This window comes from Cinclus cinclus, chromosome 5 (assembly GCF_963662255.1).
Source record: "Cinclus cinclus chromosome 5, bCinCin1.1, whole genome shotgun sequence".
In the NCBI taxonomy this organism is placed as follows: Eukaryota; Metazoa; Chordata; class Aves; order Passeriformes; family Cinclidae; genus Cinclus; species Cinclus cinclus.
In genome coordinates, this window is record NC_085050.1 from 28,869,708 (window position 1) to 28,897,115 (window position 27,408).

The following is a 27,408-nucleotide window of genomic DNA, read 5'->3' on the forward strand; positions in this document are numbered from 1 at the left end:
ATGGCACATGGGAATAACTGGTTCATGTTCTTTTGTTACTAATAGAACAAGAGCCATTTTTGTAAAGCCAGCTTAAATGCCAGGCAGGAATCTAATATTTTCTGTCTTCCTGGACTTCATTGGTTGTGGGGATGTATATGGTAGGAGCCTTATCTATTAAAATAGTAAAATAGTTTTAGCTGGAAGGTAACTTTGAAGATTGTGTAGTCCAGCTGCTTGCTCAAAAGTTGCTCAGGGCTTTGTCTAAGAGAATTTTGGATGTCTCCATGGTTAGAGATTACGCAACCTCTTCCAGTGTTTAACCATCCACAGAATTATTTTAATTTTACCTTTTAATTTATTTTTATCTTTTGTTTTTCATTTCCCTCAGGAACAGTCAAGGTAAATTTTATCCTTCTCTACAGTAAAGCTGCTTTAACTGAGTTCTTAATTAGAATTTAACATTGACTTTAATAAAATTTGAACTTAGATCAGTGGTATAGCTTTTCAGAACTTCTGACAGCATACTTTTGCTTAAGTGACACTATGATATCACTACAAAATCCACACTGAAAACAATAAAATGCTGTACTACTTGGAGTAGAGATTTTTCTCTCTATAGATTATGCTCTCTAAATAGAGCCATGCAGATGTTCTTCTTGTACCTATTGTACAATTGTTTTCTTCTAAAATCCTACAACTCGGAGACTGGGGAAGACAGAATAGAGGAAAGAAGCATATTTTCCATATTGTGAAACACCATTTTTCACTCTTTTTGATGGATTATTTTGTGAATCTTACCTAATCTCTGTAGAAACAGTCTATTGTACAAGGATGCAGATGTTCTTTTTCCTGAAGTAAAATTTCAGCAGTTGGGAATTGCCTTATGAACTACTAGGAAAGTCTCAAAATATTTCATGTCCTGCAGATCTTTCTAGAGCTGGTGTGTTTTTATGTTGGTGAGCTCTTGCCTTTTCTTAGTTAATTTGCTAGTTAGCTCTAATGCTGTCGTTTCAATGTAGGAGATTCAGTTCTCTTATGCCTGTGAACCATGTCAAGAGATAGAACATGTATTTGAGCATGTTAGTGTAAATGAAGCAGCATACTTCAGATAGACCTTCATGGACTAATTCACCTATAATCTCTGGTTAAAAAAGATACCTTTTTATTGTTGATACTATTTTTTATTATTTTTTTTTAATTGAACATAAGGAAATTTAGGTTTGATTTATATTTAGTTTTTGGGGTTTTTTTCTGCAAGGCAATAATGATTTGTTACTTGATATTTCATTAAATATAAAATGCTTTTTGTTTGTTTTCATGGAAACAAAAATTATTCTGACATTTTTTTTTGTCTAGCTCTGGTGCCAGCATTAATTCCTTTCTTTGGCTAACCTTTCATGTTAACTGACTGTTCCTGAAGGAAGATACAGTAGAAGAAGACATAAGGACTAAATTAAAAGGTAAACTGAAAGGTTTTATTGTACATGCAGTCTGTTCTTCTGAGCCTTCAAAGGCAAGTAAGGTGTTACTATATACCTCACCTATTAGATATCAAATATTTCTGAGTTCCTGGATATTTAGTGGCAGGTTATATGTTTTTTGTTTTTCTGTTCTCTGAATCATTCATAAGACTTTAATTCTTTTTTTAATTTTTTTTATTTATAGATGTTGCCACACAGATCTTGTAGATATATTACAGTCAGGGATAGACACACATACCTGCTTTCATTCTTTTCCTTGCATATTCTTTTGAAGCATTACAGATATTCTTAAGGTTAATGATGCTGCAACTACTATTAGTTTTGGATTTGAGGCTTAAAAGAGTCCTGTTCTTGGTAGTTTCTTTTTTTTTACCCCCTCACTTTGTAGCAGCAGAACAGCATTAAGCTTAAACAGTCTGAACCCTGGTAGCTGAGGAATCAGTTTTGACTTCAGCTGGTGTGCTCAGATAGGCAAAACCTATTCCTATACTAAAATTAAAATAGAATAAGCTGGTACTTGGCAGGGTTATACATTAACAGAATGTGAAAGTAGGTGCTCTGGTAAAGGCAGGAGTTGACTGTTGAGTTCAAATGTTTTTGTAGTTGGTTGGAGCAGAGGAGGAGTTGGTGATATTTGTGTCTTTTACAACAGTAGATCTATTGAAAGTAACTGTGAAAATCAGCTTGAAGGAGGAACATGGGTGTAATTGTTTTTCTTTTGGCACAGAAATGATTCAATAGCAGAAATTATTTTTCTTTTCCTAGTTTTAGAACAAATAATGAGAATCTTTCAATAAATTCAGGACTTTGTTTCCTTTTTTGCATTCCTCAGATTAATAATTTCTTTATCTAATGTTCATTGGTTGGGGTTGTGCATCTGTTTATTGTAATGATTGTAATTATAAAATAACTTGAAAGTATAAATACATACTTCTCTTTTCTCAGTGAGCACTGTAAAATATCCTGGAAATCTGAAAACTATTTTGCAGATTCTATGAAGCTCATGTTGTCAGAAATACCAGCATGTGTTAGTAATATTAAAGCTTTCTGCTCTTCTGTTATGTCCAAAGGACACATTCAAGCTAAACTATTTGGATTCAATTCTAAACATTTGGGTGAAAAGTTTGATTTATATTAGTTCCAATTAATCTTGCTCAAGAATAGCTTATATGGCTCTTACATCATAAATGCTTATATTTAGAAACAGACATTGCTAAGTCAATTGTCTTGCTATGTAAACAGCAAGCAGTGTTTCTCAGAAAAGTCACCAAAATCTAAGGGAGTTATTGTTTTCGAACTGCTTTTTCCTTATTCTTGGAGTACAAGGAGGACATAATTTAACTTCTGCTCTGATTTCTGGTCAGCATTCAGACTATTTTTATGTCCACATTGTTGAGAAGCACGTTCACAAAAGGAATAGGCTTTATATGAGCTTTACAACAAGATAGCATTTTAGTTTTGCACTAGCCTTTAGACACACACACTTCAGTTCTTCACTTAAAAAGACATTGCAGAATTGTAGCCCATCCTAGTGGAGTTTGCTTGTGTATAACAGCTGTGATTCATCTGCTCTTCAAAGATTTTAAAGGCATCTTGTGTCAAGCTAATATTATGTACAGAAGTGGGTTGAGGAACAGGTTATATGTGCATCACCTACTCTCAGTACTCACAAAATCAAACTTTCATATTTATTTGAAATAGACTGTAGTTCTTTGGTGTGTTTGTACTGCAAAAAGGAGGCGTTTTTCACTGTTCCCCATAGAAGTCTATCATTAATATTTAAACCAAATCTGTTAAAGGCTGTGGTGCTTTAACTTCTGGTACAGTGCAAATTAAAAATAGTTCTTTACTGACAGTCTTGCAAGTCTGGCTTTTGAGCAGTAAACAAAAGCAGGAAATATTCTCTTTTGTGTTTACAGGTCCTGCGGTCACTTAGCATAGCAAAACGCTGTACATGCAATAAAAATAGCACTACCATTTTAAAGAAGGAAGTTGTCTGCATTTACCAGTCTCTCACACTTCTAATATGGGTCAATGGAATTAAAGAAGAATTTGCTTCATGATTATTTTATAGTCAGTGTTCTAAAAAATATTTCAAAGAAAAAATATATTGCATAGTTCATATTAACCAGAGTAAGCCCTGTTAGATGTATAAAAGTAGGATTTTTTTCTATAGTTTTCTGTGTGGCTAAATACTATTAAAAAAAATAAGAGTAGGTCTATTATTGATGTTTTATTTGTTTATAGAAAGAGAACACTTCAATCAGTGTTATAATGACTTAATAAATGCTGTCTGGTCTTGTCCAGTATTGTCATTTAGTATATTCCTAATGCTGGAAATGAGGAAATTACCAAAAGGAGGGCAGGGATGGAAGTGGCTTATTTGAAGAGTAATTTGCCTGCTGGTGTTAAAACCAGTACAGCCTGATAGTACCCACAGTCCTTTTGTATGGCCCTGTAAAGAACTGGATGAGCATTTAGCTAAAAGTGTGCTGCAGTAAATGGAGATAATGCAAACATTGGATCAGCTGTACAGTTTAGCAATAGATTTTAATAATTGATTTAAGATCAAAATTGAATTAAAATTATGCTATTAGTAATTTAAAATCCCACTAATTATTCACTTACATTATTATTAATTAGTTCTGGAAAATAAAGAACCACTAGACTATGATGTGAATGTCTCTGCCACTTCAGGTACTGCTGATGCAAACCTGTGGTCTACTGTATTGCTCTTACATTTAAAACACACTGCATCAAATTCGGGTCTACAAATATTTAGCCAAACTTGAGTAACTGGAAAAATAAAAAGAGTACAAAAGACTTAAATTTTTATGTTCTCTGGTTTCTTCTCCTGTTTGTTTATTTGGAAATTTCCTATCTCTGCTAAAATATTGGAAGGTTTCTTTTAGTGAAAAACAAACAATTGAAATCCCTCTACACAAGCTTCTTTAAAGCTGAGGGAAAAAATTAGAAGGAGCCAGGTTAAAGACACATTCAAAACATTCTTACTTAGAGGATTATTTTCTGTATAAATTTAAGAACATCTATGTTCTGAATATGCTATCTTTCAAAAAAGACAGTGTATATAGCACAGGGTAAAATGCATCCTGAAAAGAGACAGCACAGCTGGAATAGTAAACACAGAACAACAGCTTGAAAAAGAAAAGGATAACGGGGAAAAAAAAAGAACAAAAAACAGAAATTACTTTCAGCAAATTCCTGGATTTTATTGGTATAGGTGACAAGTACACATCTGTTGATTTATTTAATGTCCCTCTGTTTAGTTGGGTTATTAACATAAATACCAAGCTAAAAAGTTCAGTCCTTACGCAGAAATTTGTTTGAATTGTTTTATTTATATTTTGCCTTTTTCTTTCCCTTTGAGTCATCTACACCATATTATGTAGCTGTGATCTCAGAAATACCTTTAAAGCCTAATTTGTAGTGCATGAATATGCAGTAGCAGGAGGGCCCTTATGCCTTGTCCAGTCATGGGCAAATATATCTTATCAAAGTCTCTCAATTAAGATTTTGCTCCAAGACTCATTTTGCATTGCTGTTGTACTACCTTTTGTATTCAAATTAAACATTTTTAATTATTGTGTAGATCATGCATACAACACTTTGTACTTTGATTGTGACTTAGATGATCACAGTAATGAATCACATTCAGCCCATACTTATAAAACGAATACCTTTTTTCCTGTATGAGTTATTTTCTTACAATGAGAACAGAATTAATGGAAATTCTTCTCACTTTTGATCCATATGACTTTTAGTTCTTCCTGTATAAAGTAGTGGTGGTTTTAATTTCAGTTCCTTTCTGGCCTCAGCTGAATTCATTAATGCCAACTGTTGCACCCAAGTCATCAACTTCAAATTTCATAAATTGCTCCCAAATATAAGCTTCCTTTGTATATTTTTAAACGGCCTGTCTCCTATTGAGCTAGTTATTCAAACTTCTTATAGAATTTGTTCTAATCCTGTTTTTTAACACCTTTAAATACAACAGAATGAAATGCCAAAGTCCAGATAAATAGTGGCATTTTTTTTTTGTCAGGAGCATTAAGAACTTTAAAAAAAGGGAATATATTTAATGCATCTGACCTCTTAGGATCAAGTGCGCCATATTTAATGTCATTTTTAATGTTCCTTCACATGTTTAGTTGTTCTTTATTTCAAAATTTATTCAAAACCATTTCATGTTATTGAAATTCTACTTCCTTATTTTCAGGATGTGTTTGGTTTCTGTGCAAGCTCTTCTATAGATTTACATTAATGTGAACAGATAGATTTGTCTTGAATCAATACGTAAAATAGTTACTGGGCTTTAAGACTCGTGCTAGTTTTGGAATTCTGTATTTTGAGTTTTCCTGGACATTTCATGTGGTGTAGTTGCATTCTGTCAGCTATGGACCCTTGTATTCCTTTTATTAATCATAAACAGTCACAGAATTAGCCAACTGGATTATTGCCACTATTTACTGCATATTAACTTTTTTTGCTTTTTCACTGCTTTAATGACTGAAATGTGAGCTACCTGCTTGCATTTAGTTTATGGGCAAATTTCCGTTTGCCTCCTGGAAACTTCTATTTTGTCCCTAAGTTCTTTATCTTTTAAGAGGAAATGTATTTGCTAGTTATATTCTTTCCATTCTTTCTGAGTTCTGGTTGTTCATTGTATTCCATATGGGATTGTTCATCAGTTAGTTCTGGAATTCTTCTCTGAAAGGTCAATAATTTATTTATTTTCTTATTTATTTTTAAGATGTGTGGGATATAGGTTCAAGATAACTTAAGAAATGTTAATGGTTAGTCTCTGACTCCGTTCACCAAATTTTTCTAGTGTGGGTGATTTCCCTTGTTAATTTTTTCATTTCATTTGAGCCCTTTTGAAATGTAAAAATCCTAAATTGAAAGTTTATAATGTGTCAATATAATCTTTATTTCAGTTTATTTTACTGAATTATCTCAGGTAATTTTACCTGAAATTATTTTGTGCTTCCTTTGTCTTTACAGTGTCCCTTTTTATATCAAAAGCACACTTAAAATGTTATTGATTCTTGTGGAATCAGTAGGTAATTGAGAATGGAATCTGTCAAGTGTCACATACTGATCACTGAGGTCTGCTCTTAGTAGTATCTGTTTCCATTCTACCTAGAAAATTCATCTTTTGTTCTCTACAAGGAGTTCTCTTTCTGAATGTGTTTCAGTTCTTCTACTCTGTAATATCCTTCTTCATGAGTGGTATCTCAGTTCTCTCTCGATTTCATTGCCCTCCTCCAAAGCATGAAATGTTCACTTGCATCAGTGCCTAGTTCAGATGAGGGTTGCTTTTTTGATGCCTGTGCCACCTTTATTCCCACCTTCTGTACTTTAGTTTGCAATAAACAGAGCACATGACCTATGATCCTTTTGCATGAAATACTGCAGGAGGTGACCTTTGGAAATTAGCCTGTACACTCCTAGATGGTACTGTTTTTTTCAGTCTGTTGGACAAAAGAGGAACTAGTGTGAAATAGAATGATTTGAGATGTGTTAGTGTGTATATTGGGTTTGAAGAATGAATATGCACTACTTGCTAATTTAAACATAGTCTTTCGGTCCACAGCAGCTCAACATGAGCGTCTTTATGTAAGTAATTGTTCTTCCAGTCAAATTTTGAAATTCGTTCTGATACGAAGAGTGATTTTGTGCAAGAGGCTCTAGTTCCATGAAGATCATTTCAATCACAGACTTGTATCTGATATGCCTGTTACTGAGAGAAGGTGTGTCTTATGTTTCACCACAGTCTGGTAAAAGATCATTAAATAAATATGATATCATATATGATAAATCCATTTCTTGCTGATATATGTATATATGAACAAAAGCTAAGATACAGCTTTGACTCCTGTCTGCTTTTATCTTAGTAGCACTGTACTGCTCTTTTTCTCTATTTAATGAAAAGACCAAAAATCTGTAGGCTCCTCAGAATCTTGGCTTAAATGCTTTGCTTTCCTAAATTAAGGGCTTTGCTAGACTGAACATTAAATACAAAAATATATTATCTACTAAGGTTGAAGATTCTTTCTCTTCAATCTTGTAATTTTTTATTGAAAGTAAAAATGCCTCTTCAAACAAATGTTTAGAAAATGAGTATACCAAAGGTAAACTTTCTTGTTCCAAACTTGTAAAGTAATTCTGGTGTTGAGAACAGAATCTAAATGGTGTGGTGGGGAATTGGGAGGGTGTCTATGTGTTGCTAACTCAAAAGCTAACTCAAATTTGCAATAATTTAAATGAATATTTCAATTTAACATCGTGACTTACTTTAGGTCTTTTATAGACAAGTTTGATATAATTTTTGTTTAATTACCAAATTTAATTTCTCGACTAAGAAACTATAAAACTAACTTAAATGCTATTTATGCATGATAATTTTAAAATATGTTGCGTCCTTTGTATGTAAAAAACATTTCAGTGTGGATTATCTGTAATTTTTTGAAGTACAGTGGTTGAACCCTGGCCCCTTTGTCATATATTCATTTTCAATATGCTATGAGGATAATTTGCTTTTTTAACATGCTGTGAATACAATTTTTTTGTATTTAACAGCTCACACTAGAGAAATATTTTTTATCCCGTTTCTCCTGACTTTCCAGCACAATTTTAATTCCTTTAATGTTTTTATGATTCTCTGAAACTCTTTGGAAATTTGAGTGAAAATACATATTCTAGCTGCTACTTAGACCCTATATATAATCAGTTTTAAAAGCTTAATCTTTTAACATAACTAGGAAACATTGTGTATGTATAGGCATATTTCCTAATCGCAGTGCTGCTTCTTTTAATTTTAAAGGTCAGTTCTATTATTCCTCAAGTTTTTATTTTAATATGGCAGTTTTTTTTTAAAAAAAGTGACTAGACTACTTTCCATCATGCAGTAGTTGCATTTTAATATCTACCCAAAAAGCGTGCATTTCCAAAGAAAGAGTTTCCCAGAAAAGGCTTGCTAGATGGTATTAAAAATACCAGTTTCAAGGGAGACAAAAGAATGACCTTCAAACTTTTTCTGACTTTGCCTCTTATCAGTCATGCAAGTGTCAGAGTCATAATGTGAATACTCAAGAAAGCTTTGAATTGTCAATAGAGGGAAGCTTCCTCTTTGAGGTTATATTTGCTGGAACAGAAGAGATAACACTATTATCAGTGCTTTTGTAGTGTAGCCAATTTCTCATTGCATGTACTGAAATTCACTTTTTAATACAGTTTTGATATTAATGCAATGATAAATATGTCAAACTGTTAAAATAAATTCTGAATGTTTCTGTCAATCTTGATATAGTATGAAGTAACGCTCTGGTGTATTTCAGAGATTTTTATGAGCATTTCTGCGGAAAAAAAAAAAAGTAATTTTCAAACACATTTCTAGCCTCCTCTTTAGTAAATTGACATTAAATATGTCTTTCTTTCTGGGGTGTGTTGAATTACCAAACAGTTGGAACTTCAAAGTTTAGCTCTCAAATGTGAACTTCAGAATAAAAGCTAGCACACTGTGTAATATACAAATACTATTGCATGCTATTTGTGATCACCATCATAGGAATTTTAGTTTCTTTTTTTTTTTTAATCAGATATTCAAGCCCTGTCCTTGAGAATTGGTTTGAGCAGCTCTTGATGGGCTTGTTAATTTTATTTCATAAATATTATAATTTTTCCTATGGTTTAGCTAATGCACAAAATACCAGTGCATTCAAAAGTATTGTACAAATTTTACATGGTAACACAACTGTGCTAATTTTCTTGTAGCCCACTTCAATTCTCTAAGAATTTACACTGAGGTTAATCAAGGGCTTGAGCATTACTGATGGACTGTAGAGAGCATTGAAGGCTGTCTTTTCATTTCCGTTGACTTATTGGTCATTGTTAGCAATATTTTACTTATTGAGGTAATTTCTACAAAAATGATGTGTTATCTCAACTAAAATATATAGATGGTCTTATGAATAATTACTGCATTTAGATATTCTGAAGTAATAATTGGATTCTACTTAAATGAAATTCCAATCTTCTAATGTATAGGTTAGCAAATAAGGATTGACAGGACTTAAGGTTTCATCAGCTATCTCAAGTATTTCAAGTGTATGAAAGTAACACTAAGATATAGTAAGTCATTCTTAGGAAATGAAAAACTCATAAAATATGTTAAGTGCCTGGAAAATTCTGTGTAGGCAGAATTGTGGCTCTGCTGAAAGCTAGACCTTGTTAGTATCACACAAAATTGACCATATTTTGTGATGGTTGGAACTTCTACTACTGAAGATAGTTCATTTGGTGTGTTAACAGTATTCCAAGTCTTATAAAGTTGACTGTTTTCTCTGTTAGCATCACTCAGCAGGCTGATAACTAACACGGTGTTTTTGACAGGAAGATTCCAAATTAATTCTTACAATGGCCTTTAGATCAACTTTGGATGTTGTGCTATGAACTCTGCAAGTTGCAAACTTCTGTCAGAGTATTCCTGATTTTAGCAAGGTACATGGTTGACAATACATATTTTATACTACATGAAAGGTTGGGCTACTGTATTCATCCTACAGAATGAGGCTAAGTTTGGTTAAGTGCAGTTTTTCTCAATTTTCCTGTTGCTGATGGAGTAGTTAATTGCTCTAAAACAAGGTAAAAATATATAATGTTAAAATCCTATACCTAAACTAGTATTATTTTTAAAAACATGTTTTCATATTTCTCTTCATACCTTCTCTTCATGCAGGTTGAATCTTGGTAGCTTTTGTCATTCTAGAAAATTCTAAAATGTAAACTGGAAATAAAGCCAGTTGAAAGAAATGAAAATGAGAGATGAAATGAAGATGAGATGAAACATACTTCATTTATTATCCAACTTTTCTTTCAATTTTTTAGTTCATATAATGATAAAGAACATTATTCTTTGAGGAAGCTTCTGAAGACTATAATCGACCAGAGTAATTCATATAGTAGTGGTTCATTAAGCTTTTCTAGAAATAGAAAATAGTTGTTTTATTTTGTTTTGTTTTTTTCTTTTCCAATGTGTATGCAAAAGACTGTCTTCAAAGTTCCAGGTACATAGGGAACTAAGGAAATTTTATTTAAAGTGCCCTGTCAACAGCACACACGTATTGATAGCTAAACAATTGACATCGATATTAGAAGCTGCTCTTAGCTTTCTCTTAGCCAGCTTTCCTGTTCCAGAGGACATCCTTACTGATTTGTATGGTATATATACTAATTCATGTTCTTTAGAGTTAGCAAGGTGTAAAGAAGGGAAGAAGAGATGTGGACTGGTAGGGAACAGTACATGGTTGTGCTAATAATACATGTGTTGGAGTGTATAAAATAGGAAGCCTCTCTCAGTCCCTCAGAGAAAGAAAAGAATGATTGAATTAAAGCCTTTAGAAAAATTAAAATATATTAAGCCACACAGACATGAAATAGAATCGTAAGTTTTAGTTTTAAGTAAGTAGGAATATACATTATGGGCCTTAAGAAAGTAAAAAGCCTAGTTTAAAGTTCAGTAATTTAGCTCCAGGCATAACAAAAACATAGCAGAACATTGCTTACATTTCTAGATAAAACAAATAGAACCATTTATGTGAATAGATAGAACTATATGCGCAAATTATGTGTAAGGACTGACACTACTTTTGTACTTCAGAATTGAGCCCTAATAGGTGTAGGAAGAATGTTTTAGAATCATGTTTTTAGCTGATTGGATGATTTATGAATAAAATCCCCTGTATTGGGGTGAGAAAAAACAAAAAGGAAGGAAAAAATGAAGAAGAAAAGAAAAACAAGAAAAAAATTAAGAAGAAGAAGAAAAAAAAAAGGTGTGGGAGCTGCTGTCGCTGCTTCTACTTGGGATTCTATGCCAGAAAGCTTTTAGCACAGACTTTAATACTGTGACCTCTTTGCCTTAAAGACTGATGTATTCATGCAGTAAACAACTTTACAGCAACCAACAACTGCCCTTGTCTCTTTGAAGACCCAGACCCATGAAAAGCTCGACATACATGCAGTTGTGATGCATTCCAGCTGTTCTGATTAACTTTTGAGGTAATATAGATCACTGGAGACAGATACTTGAAATCACAAAAGATGTTCGCTATGAGGGGGCTCTTAAACTGCTTAAGACATAAAGATGCACTTTCTAGTGCTGAAAATAGCTTATATTTTGGAGTATTTATCAAGGCAGATGCCACATTCCATATCACTTGAAGTTTTAGGACATGTGAAAGATGTTTAGATGGAATTGGCAGAAACTTGCCTCCTGCTAGCACAAGTTGAGAGATAGTAGTAGTACTTAAAGGACTGTGACTGTTTTCCTCATGATGTGTGATCAGACCTTCCCTCCCTTCATAATCTTCAAGAACAGTGTGCAAATATATTACGTACAGAAGCTTCTAGCCATCACTTTTCCTTGTTGAGGTGGACACTGCCGTAAAACTCAGAACTCCATCTGTTAGTTGCCTTTTGGAGTAAGTTAGTTATATGCACTCATGTTAAAAAAAACCAATTCTCGTAACAAGCAGAAGAAAAACCTCACCTCAGAGAAACTTCAACTGTTATATGTGTGATACCAGATGGAATGTGGAGCATTAGGAGGATGACATTAAACTTCCCTTAAATGTTTTTTTCTTATTCAGTCACTCAATATAAGTCATATTTTGGTTCTCTAAATAATTAATCTCCAGGTCAATTTAGAAGGAACCTTGGAGAGAGGCATTTCTAACCATCAAAAATGTGGCTGGCAGTTTACCTGCTGAATCTCTTTCCCAAGGTTATTTGCAGAACCCACTGTTCTGTATTAAAAGCTTGATTTTTCTTGTGACAGCCAGTTTAGCCTTCTGCAGCTAAATGTTATGTAGAAATAAATGTTATATTGGAATTCTTTAATATAGAGTAAATGGTTTTACTTTATAGTTTGTTCTATGCAATTAAGTGGCTTGCTCAATATTATATATCTTTCTAAATATTAATGTGCTGAAATTCTATCAGCAATAAACCATCAGAATGAAATATTGGTTCGTTGAAATCAATAGCAAAGTGCTTATTGACTTCTTTTGAATCTTTATTTCATCCAAATTATTTCAGGTACAAAGAAACTTCTTTGCTCTTCTACAAATATATGGGACTGGGAATCTGCTTAGGTCAAAGTCACCTTGAGCTGTTTTAACTAGAGCTTCATACCTTGTATTAACAAAGAGGTGTGTGTTGAAACCTTTTTTTTTTTTATTTTCGACATCAGTATTTTGCCTTTTTCTGGTTAATTGATATACTGTTCTTATAACTGAACAATCTTAAATTTTTTGTTTTTCAATCACTTTTCCCAAATTAGTAGTACTTACTTGCCAGCCACAATCTACTAAAGCCTTGTAACTTCTCTTACTGCAGACAAAGAAAATTGTTTATCGTGAGGTATTGTTTTTGCTCTCAAAATTATGCTTTGCATTTCAATCTTTGTTAATGAAATTCATTATATTACCTTTGCCTTTAGCCAAAAAACTTATTTGTCCGCAGTCATATGTTTATTTATTTTAAAACATTGCATTGAGAAGTACAACTTTGTTATTTTATGAATCGAGGCACAATAATTGAGCATTAAATAACTCTGACTCCGATATTTGTAGAGTATGACTAAGCTTATTCTCTCCTTTCTGAGCAGGAAGCATACTGTAATTCCACAATGAAGTACTTGTAATATTCTCAACTTCCTTGCAAACTGTAGTCCAAGTATCAAAGTCTCACATTAATAAGCCCTTAAAATATCCTAAGAAATTTTTTTATTTCATATCAAATAATTCCTAGTTTTTCTTGTCGCAAATACATGGATATTCACTGTTCAAGTTGTTTGGTTTCTTTTCTCCTCTTCTGGGTACTAATGTATTAATGTTACTTCTTTAGTAAGGCTAGCATTTAAGAAATTTCAGTATAAGCTTCGATGTAATGATAATTCTGAATGTCTGTAAAACTTGTGTGGCTTTTTGCAATCTTGGAACTTTTCAGTGCGTGACTATTTGGATGTTTTTCTTGGCGACAGTGGATGGAAGAAACTTGAAATGCAGCTTGTCTTGCTGACAGCAGTACTTGATTTGTATTCATTTCAAGTTGGAATACTTGCTAAGGATAATACAACAAATAGGTCTGAGGTTTTGTGTCATAACATAAAATTTTTAGTTACTGGTGTTTAATGTTTTATTCAGTGATTGCCTGACATCATAAACAGAACTTTATAAAATACATCATCAGAAATGTGATCGTTGCTGAAGAACAGGATGTTTAATGGCATGCACATCCTTTGAAAAAAATCTTCTCTTTATTCTAATAATTAGGAAGCATCTGCCATTGCATTAAAGAATGGCTTTGAATAATTGACTCTTATAACTGCCCTCATAAATCATGGATTTAAAGAGTTTGTTATTGTGAAATAAATTCCTATTTCTCAGGTGTGCCTGCTCTCGAACTTTATAATCTAAACATGGAGTGATTCCTGTATTCTCAATTTGTCCTGCTAAAGGCTTTATTTTACTCAGTTGCTGTGTCATGTCAGCAGTACTTCTTCCAATTTTCTAACTAGACCTAATATACCATGTAAAAAATTGCTCCGGGCAACGCTGAACATTTTTTTAATAATAACTCAGCTGTACTAATTCAGATTAGTATAGGCTTATTCTAAGATACTGATAGAAATTTTAAAACAAAATTCAGCAAAACTTATTAGGAATTTGGTTTTGACCCTTTTGTTTTAGGCTTTCAGTTCCATTTTGAATTTTTTTGCAATCATGCTAAGGCTATATTTTTCCTTAGTTCTTTTCTCCAAATGACTGCTTCTTTGTGATCTTGAGTTAATTAACAGAAACAAAGAGCAAATGAGAGAGATTGTACTGGGAAGAAGATAACTGGAAGAAGCTGTTAATGTCCAATTAGAGATGCCTCTAACCTGAATTAAGGTGCAAATGACACCTTACGTCAAAGTCAATAGTAGGGATTTTATTTACCAGTAAAATGACAGGTCCAGAGATTAGAACTAGAAAAGAGAGGAGAGCAAGAGAGAGGCCAGGAATTTGGGTTAAGTCCTTTAAGGCAGTCTTTGGTTTGGAGTGATCACAAGGGGAAGATTGACAAGGAGCCCTACTAGTTAGGGATTTTGTAATTAGATACATTACTGGTAACAGTGTGCCTTCAACAAGACTTCTTATGCTTAGAAAGTTTTCATACAAAATGCCAAGAAGTTCCCATATAAAAGGTTTCCATGCAAACACATCTTTACATTGGGCCTATACTGTATTCTCCAGGACATAGAGTACAGCTCCATGTAATTTAATCCTGACACAAAACAGAAACTGTGGCTTTACTATTGGTGGGGTCATAAATGAAATTATTATCCTTTTAGATTTAGTTGTATTATTACAGCTTGCTCATTCTTTTTCTTTTTCTTTTTTTTTTTTTTAATTTCAGTGAGTAAATTGCCCTGATGACATTATTTTACAATTGGTGCCACAGTAAATTGCACCCACAACTGAGAAGCCTGTGTGATGCAGAATGTAATATAGCTGCTGTATTGATTAGCATAAATAAAAGAAGTAAGGTCAAGTTAAAATACACTTTTGGAACAGATGGTAGGAAACCCAGTAGTACATCAGGCATGCTCAAGCCAAAATACAGCTCTGATATACTTTGGAATGTCTAATGATTGATAACACATTTGGTTCCAAAAATGGTTACAGGTGGAGTTGCTTGAGAGCTGGTAAAAGAAGTTACTGTTTTTTGTCCGTGTCCCATTTGTAGTCCATGGCTGTCCCCTCCTTCTGGTCTTGGAAGGGGTACTCAACCATTTTGTATATAACATTTTCTTTTGTTTTGTTAAGATTATTTAGTTCACTCACTAGTTTCTCTGAAATATTTAGTCAAACCATAATAAATCTAAAACCTTCCAAGAAAGAATTGGAAGGCTTAATACATTTCCTTGATTCCAAATATGAATTCTTGTACCAACTCCCATGCTAAATTCGGTTGAGACAAAATTACACATCCATAACATAAACGTAAAAGCTCTTTCTTAAGCCTTTTTTTTTCAGTAAAAAGACAAATTTAGCAAAAATCAAGCTAATAATACATAAAAGGTGTAGTCCTACTAATATTTTTTGTCTCCCAGCAAGGTGCTTGTGATGAAAACACAAATCACAGTCACATTAATAAACTGAAAATACAGGCAGTTATAGTGGCAACTGAAAGTTTCATCCATTCATCACAGCTGGATTTCATCTTTTAGCAGGTTCCTATAAAAGAAAAATGACAATCTGGCCTACTATAGAGCGATTATTAAAAAAAGGAGTGATCTTGTGATTATGATAAAGTTTCTGTGTCTACCACAAAAGTAACCAGGAAGTCAAAAGGGCCTAAATAAAAGTAATTATCGCATCATCTTGGCTGTGTCCTGTGAGCTTTCTCATTTAAATTGAGAGAATGGCAGTTCCCTCACTTGAAACTCCTTCCTTTGATCTTCAGTGAGGGTGTTCTGGCTTTATTCCTGGAATAGAAAAACAAGGCAAGTCTCAGAGGGGTTTGTCCTGATATATTATCCTTCAATGTTTCAAGTTGTTTAACTGCCTAAACTTGATATCTCACAAGGTGGAGTTATAACTTTTATTTCATAAAATGCTTGCTGCACTGCTGGTGTGTATCTCTTATCTTTTCAGGAGGGTCTTCCTTGTTTAATTTCATGTCTGGAAGGAGTGAGATAACTTGTGAAAAGTTCAGCAAGGACAGCTTGAGCAATCATGGCTGGATATTTATACCTGTGTGGGAGCCTGTTCAAGGTGTATTGTCCTCCCTTCCAGATAAGTGCCCATTGAGCCTTGTCATGTTCCGCAGCATTGACATTAGAATTAGGAGAATGTGAAACTACCCCAAATGCCTGTATTGTGGCTGTTAGGTTTCCTCTATTTGGTATTGAAGCTGTTAGTGGCCCCAAAACAGCTATGTAACTTCATACATTCATTTCGTGCTGCAGCAAAAATACAGCACTGTGATACACCAGCAGTTCTTGAATTAGGGAGTGCAGGCGCCACAAGGAATGAGTGCACTTCAGTCACTGGATTTCTTCTAGGGTTAAGATGAGAAGACTTCTATTTCTTGCCCAGGAGCCACAAATTAACCTCAGCAGTTTGGCAGATAACACTTGCTCCATTTACTCAGTGATTTTAACTCTTTGCCATCTGTATAGTACACTCAGCTTCTCAACATCCCACTGCATTAATACTGGATGTTGTGCTCCCATATCTATTAGAAATTTTATTAATTGGTGGCAAGACACAACTGGAATATGAATGAATGGCTTGCATTGATAGGATTCCATTTGCTGGATTTCAGTCCCACCTGATTTATGGTCAAAGTTTGTACACTGTTACTGTATACAGCACTGTTTTAGTAACATTTTGCTGACCCTGACAACCATCTGTCCTTTCAGTTGTAGTTAAGAACAATAATGTTACTGCCTTATCATCAGATGTCATGCAAATATTAAGCTCTTTATTCACTGTCTCCCAATGTCTCCATCTATTGTTGTTAAATGGATTGTAACTTCAAAGTAATTTGGCATTTACAACTGCTCTTGCTTCCACTACAAAGTAAACTTTTTTTTTTTGTTTGTGTTTTTCACAACCCTTTGATTTCAGCATACTTTGGAACTAGTATTACAGTAATCAGTTTTCATTTCTGCTTGCGGCACTTCAGCATTTAAGTGAAACTACCTTCTATGCCTCACAGCTTGAAATCCAATTGAAATAACATTTTGAAATTTCAAAAGAGAAAATATAGCAAGTCCTGACTAGGAAATTAAAAACGTCTTTTGAGTTATAAATACTGTGAAAAGATGTATGAGGTTATGCTGAAGGCTTTGTCCAAAATGGCCGTTATTTCTTTGTCAAAAGAAAATATTATTAGAGGCCAAATAAAATAGAAACTTAAAGGTACAATTTTTTTTCACTAGTTGTAGATTCTAAACCATAATTTAAATAACATCAACTATGTGTGCTTAGCTGAATGGCTTTTTCATCTCTTTCATCTATATTGTTTGTAAGGAAACCTGTTCTACTGTACTGTAGCTCTTTCCTGTTTTGCCATGACCATTCTTTGTCAGAACACCAATTTTGTGAAGATCATCACACTTCCTGTGGGAGGTGGAAAGCTGTGGAATAGATATATGACAGAATTTAGATGCATACTGTGGGAAATAGAAAAGGTATAGAACTGTCAGAAAGCTGTGTGAAAGCAAATCTCAGGATGGAGAAATACAAGAATGCTGAAGATGAAGGTTTATCCATTGTTTTAAGCTATTACAATAAAGCATTGTTCAAAGCAAGATGTACATGTAGCTTTATTAATTGGCCTAAGCAAATGCTTGTTAGCTTTTAATATTATTATATTGGCTGGAAAGTTGTTAAAAGACTGTAACAAAGAGAACTTTGTATACTGTTGATAGCAACTGAAGCTGTTCCATCTCCCTTGCTTGGTTCTGTAAAATGAGACTGATGATTGTGATGGAATAAAGCTTCAAGACAGCTGCTCCAGCATTCCCGTCCTGTTGTGTACATAGACATATGTAAATATAAAATAAGAAATAATACATCCCAGGAAAACCCAACACATACTGTGCCTTTAACTATTTATTTTGGAGATCAATGAGATTTATCCCATATTGTACTCAGCATCAGAGAGGAAAAAGTAAAGAGATATTTGTGAGTTCAGAAAATATTTGTTATTACCCATATGTTTGTGATTTTAGAAAAATACTGTTCACAAAAAAAATCTCAATTTCTTTTGTTTCCTAATTAGAAGTATCAGGGTTTGGCTTCCATGTGTTATGCAAGCAGTCCATATTCCAGAACAACTATTAACAGTTGAACTTCTTTCACAGCTTTTCTTTCAGTAGAATCACTGCTTTGGTTGTCCAGCTGTAATGAAATGTGCAGGAGCATCACTTTCCTCTGAGATTTTTTTCCCATTTTTCTTAAGTTGATTAAAAAGTAGTCAAGTTGTTAAGCAAGATATCATAATTGCAAAAAAATTACTTCCTTAGGCAAGTTGGCTAATCTATGTCTCTCAAACTTCCCCAACCTACCAACATGCTGTTTCAGAGATCCTGGAAATCTTCATCTCTGTTGAAGTCTCTCACCTGGGTACTGTGTGTCATATTGCACATTTAGAGGGAAGACATTTGTTGCATTTGTTCCATCCATTATGTAACATGGGAATTAAGGCTGTAAGGGTAGCAATGTTTTATTCCTCATGGGAGGTTTAAGTTCTGGGTTCTTTCTGAAATCCACAAAGCATGATTCTTCGAAGGCTTGCAGCATCATTTCTTTATTATTTTGTAACTAGTAATTATGGAAGAAGTCCCTCAGAAGAAATTCTTATTCAGCAGGTTATATCAAAGCCTCTTTATATCTGAGCGGAGTGTTTACATTTTCTAGATTTGTGAGATAACCTCTACTATTGGACTCCTTTGATAGTACTTCGATAAACCCTAAATAATGCAGTATAGTTACCCTTTCCAGCCTGCTAGTCTTCAAAAGTAAGGCAGCATTTCTCCACTTTTGTTCTAGGGCTGGAAACCCAGATCATATTCCGTGCTTGGTGCCAGATGGACTTTGTGGAAGGCAGCCAGCATAGGCTGTTTCAGCCAGCGAGTCCTATGAAAACTGGTTGCTGTCTCTTGGCTCAGTTTTTGGTTTGAGCAATGGTGAACACAGAAATGAGCTCAGGCCTGGAACATGTAACTCATATTCATTGAATTTAAAAATGAGGGAATCAAAGAGTCTGTGTAGGATTTCTGTGTGTATCTGTATTGCATAGATTCTTTAAAAAACCCCAACGATAAATATTTCTTAGAAAGGGTTGATTTAATCCAGAATTATTAAACCCACCTATCAAAAGTGGCGGATATGATTTATGGCCATATTTAGTAAGTGAGTCTGAACACTTGTACTAACTGTTGCACCAAAGATGCTGAAAAAATAATAAACGCATGGAGTTTTGTTTGAGGTCCAATTGATTTTTTAGATATCCTACTAACTTTTAGAGTAAGGTGCTTGAATAAAAGGAATAAAACTACTGAAAGTACATAAGTACAACATCTAATAATTCTGTCTGTTCCTTACCATTTTGTATGTGCTGATGTATACACTTCAGCTGTTGTTAGTCCTGGTCTTGCTGGTCTATAACTGAGCTCGCTGGCATTTCCTGTAGAGACGTTGCTTAGAGAGATTGCTTGCTAGGACTGTAATACATTAAATTTTCACCAGGCTGTTGAGCTGTTGGCTTATATTTGAGTTAGAAATGTTTATAAAGCTAGTAGCTGTTAGAAAGAAATTGTTTATTTCAAGTGGGATAGTGTTAAAGTTTGTAATTTCTGTTTATTGTTAAATAAAATGAAGATTCCTAGAAAAAATATTGTCTCAAATAGATGACTGCACATTTCTTATTGTCATATATGGTCTTCATTTTGCTAGAAATGAAAATGAATTTATTTAGTATTTCTGTTAGCAGTGAGTTTAGATTTATTTTGTATTTAATACTGCATTAATTTTTGAAGCCATTAACCATCATTTCCAGATGTTCCTTTTATGTCTGGTTATCTACAGTAAAAGCAATTACCCTATTATATACTTGGACATCTTCCTAAATATTGAATATCAATATGTGATTGGACTAGTCAGACATTTATTTTAGTAAATTAATTAACTTCAAGACTTCCTGTCTTTCTTTAGTTTTTGAGATGGGATTCATATATTTATTTACTGAGATTCTCTAAGTTACTAAGTTCTCTAAGATAAACTCACACCCATATTACATCCCTCTGTCCCAAAAAGAGTTTTATTATTAATTTGGCAAATCACATCCATATGCTAACAGATGGCTTGTAGCCATTTTCACACATGTGAGTAACTTAGGCCTAAACCAGAATCATCTCATGGCTTTTCACATCATAGGTTGCAAGAAGAGCTATTGAGGGTTGGCTGCTACAGGGAAAATAGGTCACTGAACATGTGCTATCCCCAGCAGATAATAGTATCTTGTGTGATGGAAAGAAAACAGGGAATTAGATTAGGCTTCTATTCTGAGATTTTCATAGACCTTACTATGCCAATAACTTTGTAGGAGCCCTGTTGGGTTCGTAAGTAAGTTAAAACTGATTTGCCTGTATGAACTGGACAAATACTACTATGTAGGAATTTAAAAAGCATATTTGGAGTACATGCTTCAAGGGAAGTTAATGTGAAACTGTACTGGTTTCAGAAAACATAATATTTAAACAGGTGACTGCAGTAACAGAGTCAGAGCTGTTTGAGCTGTATACGATTTTATTCTTAGTCTTACTAGGTTGTTTAAGCTACTTTTGAAGTGTTACACAGTTTGCTTAGAAGAAAACCTGTCTGGAGAAATGCAGGTGTGATCATTAAATCACACTGTAGAACATTTATTTATATACCTTCATGTTTGGTTTCAAAGTGTTTGCTTTACTGAATGAATCATTTGTCCTCTATAAAATGTTTAAGCTTTTCTTGCATTCATACTTAAAATGAAAAGGTCTTGAAATGGTATAATGAAATAATGTTTTAGAGCTTCTGCTTTTTAAACATTTAAATACTGCTGAAAGTCCTGTTATTCCTGGACTTGGAAAATATGTAAAATCTGAATTGACTGAGAATGTTGGACAGTTCTTTTCCCTTCTAAATTAAGAGAAAATAGCAACTGCTTTTATCTAATGCATGTTCTTGGCAAAATTGGTGGTCTTTAATTAAAATATGCCATTCCAAAGGCTCGATCATAATTAAGTAATCCATAGCCTTCTGTAATGTTCCTTTCTCTGATGAATTTCGCCCTGAATGTTAATGTAGGAAAAGAAGACAGATTAATAGCGCTTATCCTAATGGTGTGGAATTCATAACTCTCTCTTTGGGGCAGTGAACTACTCTGTTGCTTCATTGCTTTCTGCATATATTAGCTTGAACGTGGCCCGTTGTCTCCTTTGGGGCACAGACTCCATCTAGGGATTTCTTCAACATACAATCCAAATTCAGCTCATCATTTTCAACAGTAGTTTTTAGAAAATTGTCTGCTTTTGATCAGTTTTCAATACACTATTTAATTAGATGTGTGTCATATCTCATAAACTCGGGATGAGTTATTTCTCAGATATCCCAAATTATACTTCATGAATTAGCTTTGTAATTTAGGCTATTACTAAATCCAGCTCAGTTTAATCAGCTCCCTTCATGCTAGCATCCTTCCTGTACATACTAATGGAAGAAACATTGTCATGTTTGTTTTTAGACAGATTACTGAAGCACCTGAAATCATGTTTTAATTTTGGTTACTCCACAACTTCTTCTTGCCTTAAGAATTAGCACATGACTTGCAGAGGCCTTATTTCTTACTTTGTTTCTGGATTATACATTGCATTAAGAGAAAGGAATAAAAGAGCATAGATTATCCTTAAGTGTATTACTGAACTGTGACAACTATCACTCTTGAAGGGAAATCACAAGCATACACTGCATATAGAGAAATTTTAAAGGATATCACATTGCTGTTATCTTTGAGTATTCTGCTGTGGGATTATATATATATGTGTGTGTGTGTGTGTGTGAGTGTGTGTGTGTACCATCTGCAGTTGAATAACACTAAATATTTAATGAGTTTATGAATAGTGGATAAACACTTAACACAGTTTTGTAAAAATATGCATGCATTTAACAATTGTTTGTAGCTGCCAAAGAAAATGGCCTGATTTAGGGATGTGATTATTTCAGTTCAAAATTCAAGTAAGCTTCTTTGAAATAAGACTTGAGATGGGAGAATGTTGGAGTTGGAAAATGACTGGTTGTTTGAAGTGTGAGTTACTCAGGCTCTGGTTCCCCTATTAGTCCTGCCACCATGACATTTGCTGTTGTCTGTTGTGTGGCAGGGTTAATTGTGTAGCTGTCCAGTTTTCTGTTCAGTCTATGTCTGCTTCTCTTCTGACAGACTTCGTCTTTGCATCTTATATGGTCCTCCCTCTTGCTGCCTTTAAAATAAAAATCTGAGTTTATTAATGAATTTATTTAAAGCATTTGCCTAAAGCATTTGCAGCTGGATAGACTTCAGAGTTTCCAAATATTAAGTGGATTCAGTGTCAAAAAGCAGAAAAGATAGCAAAACCAGAAATTATACTTCTCAGTGTTTTAATGGTTTGTAGCTGGAAATAAAATGTCATGAGAATGTGTACCTTGCATGTGGGTCATTCAGCAATCTTCTTATGGAAGGAAAGAAGTAGTATGAAAATAAAGAAACCTTGCATGTGACCAGTTCCTTTCTTTAGTTTGAGAATTGATAAATAGGTAATTCTTCAATAGTCCTTTAAAAATGTTTCTTTAAATACATTCTATTTTTGATAAGTATGAGCCACAGATGGCCGTGAATTTCAAAACTTGATGGGTCAGTGGCCATTGCAGTGTACAGAACTGGTGGGAGGAGGGCTACATTTGCATAAGAATGTGTCAGTACACATATAATCCATGTTTCAAGTGGCCTCAAAGTATTGTCATATGCCTGTAGGGAAGGACACAAAGACAAATGCCATACTGTTCTCACTGTTTGCTCTTCAAGCTGTTTGCCATAATTCTTTACATTAAATATTGTTCTTCTGTCTTCTGAAAACTTCTGCTCTGTTTTTTTGTCTTAGAAAGTAGGTCTTTAGGTTCATTGAGGAAAAACCACACCCTGTTTTTCTTTTCTGAAGTGCTTAATATCCATTCCTCATAAGAAATGGGATGAGGTACTGTCATAAATTCAGACGATTCACAATACATTGTCAAATGTAAATTATTTTGGTTAATCCTCATCACTAGAATAGTCTGTCACTTTCTGTACTTCAAGCATTGCTCTGGTTGACCCATAGCTATGGAGGAGATGTGCCATGCTATTGTTTTAAGTACCTGGAGAACAATGTCTTGGGGAAGAAATTTGAGGACTCTGTTAATCACACACAGATCTATTGATAGGTAACTGTTAAGAATAATCTACCTAAGAATATTTGTAATAGATCAAAGAAGTTGGTAGTTAAAATGATGATTTGTATTTTTTTTGAAGGCAATACTGTACAGTAAACATTTGCCTTATTTAATACTTTAACAAAGTGGCTTTCAACTAGTGCTTTCAATTACTTCAGCTCTTCTGTTGACCTGAGGTTTCTTGCCCTCTAATAGGTGAAACTTGCCTTTTGTGTTGAAGGTGGCTACTCCCTTTGATTTTATCCATCTCTGACCCTCTCTGGAAATGTAACAATTGTCTCCTATTAGCTTTTTAATATACACATAAGATTTCTAGAACTAAATCAAAAAACCTCCACTTCCTTGTAAGCATGTATGCCTTTAGCAACTCACATTTAAAGAAATACAGTTGTAACATGGATCCCTGGGAGACATTTAGCCTGAAATTAATATTCTTTTTCGAGTTTATTCAAATTTTTTTGTCAGGTTTTTTATTTTGTTTCACATTTTTGTTTGGTTCATTCAAGTATCACATTTGCAAATACACTGTTATCTACTTCATGTTTTTTTTTTCTTTATATTGAGTATCAGATGGAAGCTATGACTCTTATCTTTCACCTACTTAATATTGCTAATGACTATATCTTTGTTTTCATGATTTTGTTTCCTAAGGACTTCTATCTTTTGAGACACTTTTTGAATTCTGATATTAATATGCGTATTTTGCATCATGTAATAAAACTAATTGCTCTGTTAATTTAACCAACAGGCAGGGAAAGATACTCTGCTCTAAATTCTTTGTTGTTATTAGGATTTTATCACAGTGATCTACAATGAATCAGAAGACAAGGCTCTGGGGAGACCTTATTGCATATCCCTTTCAATACTTAAAGGGATCTTTTAAGAAATATGAGGATAGATGTTTTAGACCTGTTGCAATAGGACAAGGGTAATACTTTTAAACTAAAAGAGGGAAGATTTAGACAAGATATAAGGAAGAACTTTTTGTCAGAGTGGTGAGACACTGCCATAGGTTGCCCAGAGAGGTGGTAGATGCCCCATCCCTGAAAACATTCAGTCAGGTTGAACAGGAGCAACCTAATCTAGTTTATGGTCCTACTCACTGCAGGGAGATTGTACTCATTGTTTGCAGTTTGATACAGGAGAGGAAGACAAGAGAATCTCCCTTATTTTGTGCATGTTGACCATCCTTCAGATTATTGCTTCCTTTATTGTTGTCATAGGTAGTTAACAATAAACACTAACAGCTTTAATACACTACAGGTTCTTAAAATGTACAAAGGGAGCCCATTAACAATAGTTATTTGGGATAGAGGGCAGCAGACTTAGTATTAACACTTATTTTACAATGTTTCCATATAAATAAGATAGGCTATGCATTAGGAACTTTGATGGACACAATTGTACCTTACTGCAGGAAGACGAAATAGACTTTGAATGAAGAAACTTCACTCAATCTGAGAAAGACTAAAGTAGAATGATTTGTTTAAGGCAGGCTTCAGTTTTCACTTTTGTAAAAACTGTGCTGTGGCATGCCATTGATTTTATCACCTCCCTTCTGAAAAATTGTATCACCTGAGCAAATAAATGTATGTTCTTATTCCAGTGTGAAAAAGAGCCCAGCACAATGCTTTCGTGTTTGAAACATTACGTTTACTGTATATATGTGCTTTGCCTAAATTTTTAACAAAAAGTTCCTTTTTACTAAAGCTACGTACATAAACTGTGCTACTAGTTCCTAGCTGTTGCTATCTGCATTTTTCTGCAAAACAGGTTTTATTCTCACATATCTGGCTGTGCCATTTTCAATGGATTTCTTAAAGAGCAATGTTTTCCATTTTTGTTTTACAGAGTTACATACATGGAAGCAGCCAAGCTCAGTTTGTGGCAGAGTCCCATATTATTCTTCTGCTGAGTATCCTTCAAATTGGTGATAAATATTAAAAAAACAAGATGAGGCACAGTGTGCTGTTAAAATTGCTCTGGCAGTGAATATCATTGAACATTTAAGCAGGTATTGTATTTTGGCTTACTTATTATATGTTGAAATAAATATTCATTGTTGCTATTTACGGCCAAGGAACATTGGCATTGCTTTTTCACTTATGTGCACCTTGTTACCTCCTTTGTTAGTCTTACCCCTGCTTACTATTCGCAATTTATTTTTTTTCTTTTCACTGTTACCTTTCCAGTGGCAAAAACTAATTTTCTTATTTTTTAAATTTTTCTCATAATAATTAAAAATTCAATGAAAAAAATAATTTTATTTCTTTTTACTTACAAGAAAAGCATACAGAAATTTACCAGCTGTGCATGAAGATCGTTTGCCCTCCAATAGTCCTTGGATTTCCCCCCCCCCCACACACACACCTTATCTAAACAGTTTACTACTATTTCTTGAAACAAATAATCACATTTGTTCTGATGCCACCTCCTCACAGAAAGACTTTGAGACCTACTTTTACTCTTTCAGTCTTACTGAGTGAGAGAGAGTTAAGTTTGGGTTTTCTGGGCGGGAGGTATTTTTCAGTGAAAGTTTTAATAAACTTTCATTAAAAAAACCTCATATTCTCTCTGGGTTTTTAAAACCCTGGTTCTTATCAGCTTTATTCATTGAATGAAAACTCTAATCATCGTTAACCATTTTTGAAGCTTAGTAGTTCTATCACAAATACCTGTGGAGAAGAAGTAAAAGACAATAATATTTCCCAATCTGCAGTAATAGACAAGTTTTATGATCGTGGCTACTCTCCTATTCTCTCTCTGAAATTAAGTTGCTTTAAAACCTGCCCTTCCTCTAACTTCCCTATCTACCTTCATCTTTGGCATTTCCTATCCGAAGACGGCACCGTCATTGCACCTTAATTACATTCATTTGCCTGGAATCCATTTTGCTACCTGTGAAACCTTATATGTTTCATAAATAGCCAATATTAATTTAGTTTCAAAGTTATGATCGTATTTTGCAGAGGAAATCTAATATTTGTAATTGGACTGGAATGCTATTTCAGTTCTCAGTCTCCCAGTACAGGAATAGTGCAGACTTAATTGAGTGAGTCCTGCAAAGAGACACAAAGATGATTAGGGGATTATCCTTGGAGAAAAGGCTGGGGGAGCTGGAATAGTTTAACTTGGAGAACACTCTCCGGGAGATCTCCTCAATGTGTATAGATACCTGATTGGAGGAAATGAAGAGGAAGTAGACAGACTTTCTCAGTAGTGCCCTTTGAGAGGACAAGAGGCAGTGGACTAAAATTGAAAACCAGGAAAATCCATCTGAAGACAAGAAGATGCTTCTTACTGTTAGGGTGTGCGAATGGAAGCAGATTGCCCAGAGAGGCTAGAGAGTGTCCATCTGTGTAGAGTTTCCACCTGAAAACTGCCAAGTCAAAACTCAGTGATTATTGCTTTAAATGCTATATTTTTTAAAAAGTACACAGAGACAGCTATCACATTTCATATGAAAAGTTTCTTGTTTATTAGATAGAGTATGCATCTTACTGGTATCATCTTTGTGATTTCCTTTGTAGAGCTGCAATCTATGTCTTCATGGTTTTCTGCTTTTCATGTACTGCCACATAAATCTGTTATCTAAAACAATCCCATTAACTGCTTGAGAATGAGAAAAGTCAACCCCAAAACCAGAGAATATTAATAATAAACAAAAATTTTATTGATGACATATTTTCTCTGACTCAGGCATGAAAATGATACCTATTTGTTGGCAGATACAGTCTTTAAACCAGGAAGTTGGCTAGCTACATTAATGCATCTGTCTCAAAGAATCCTTTCAGTGATATTATTCATTACTACTTGCAGAAAAAATTCTCTAAGGTTTCATTTCATGGCTCAATATTGTTGAGATGAGT

General features: G+C 34.0%; 1 protein-coding gene across 1 annotated transcript in view; it reads left to right on the top strand.

Moving 5' to 3' along the window:
* The window catches only part of TUSC3 (tumor suppressor candidate 3), a 100,476-nt gene that overhangs the window by 60,108 nt on the left and 12,960 nt on the right, over nucleotides 1-27,408 (top strand). Inside the window, exon 7 of the mRNA XM_062493526.1 lies at nucleotides 25,391-25,454. Coding sequence (XP_062349510.1) covers nucleotides 25,391-25,454 — 64 coding nt within the window. The remainder of the gene's footprint in view (nucleotides 1-25,390; nucleotides 25,455-27,408) is intronic.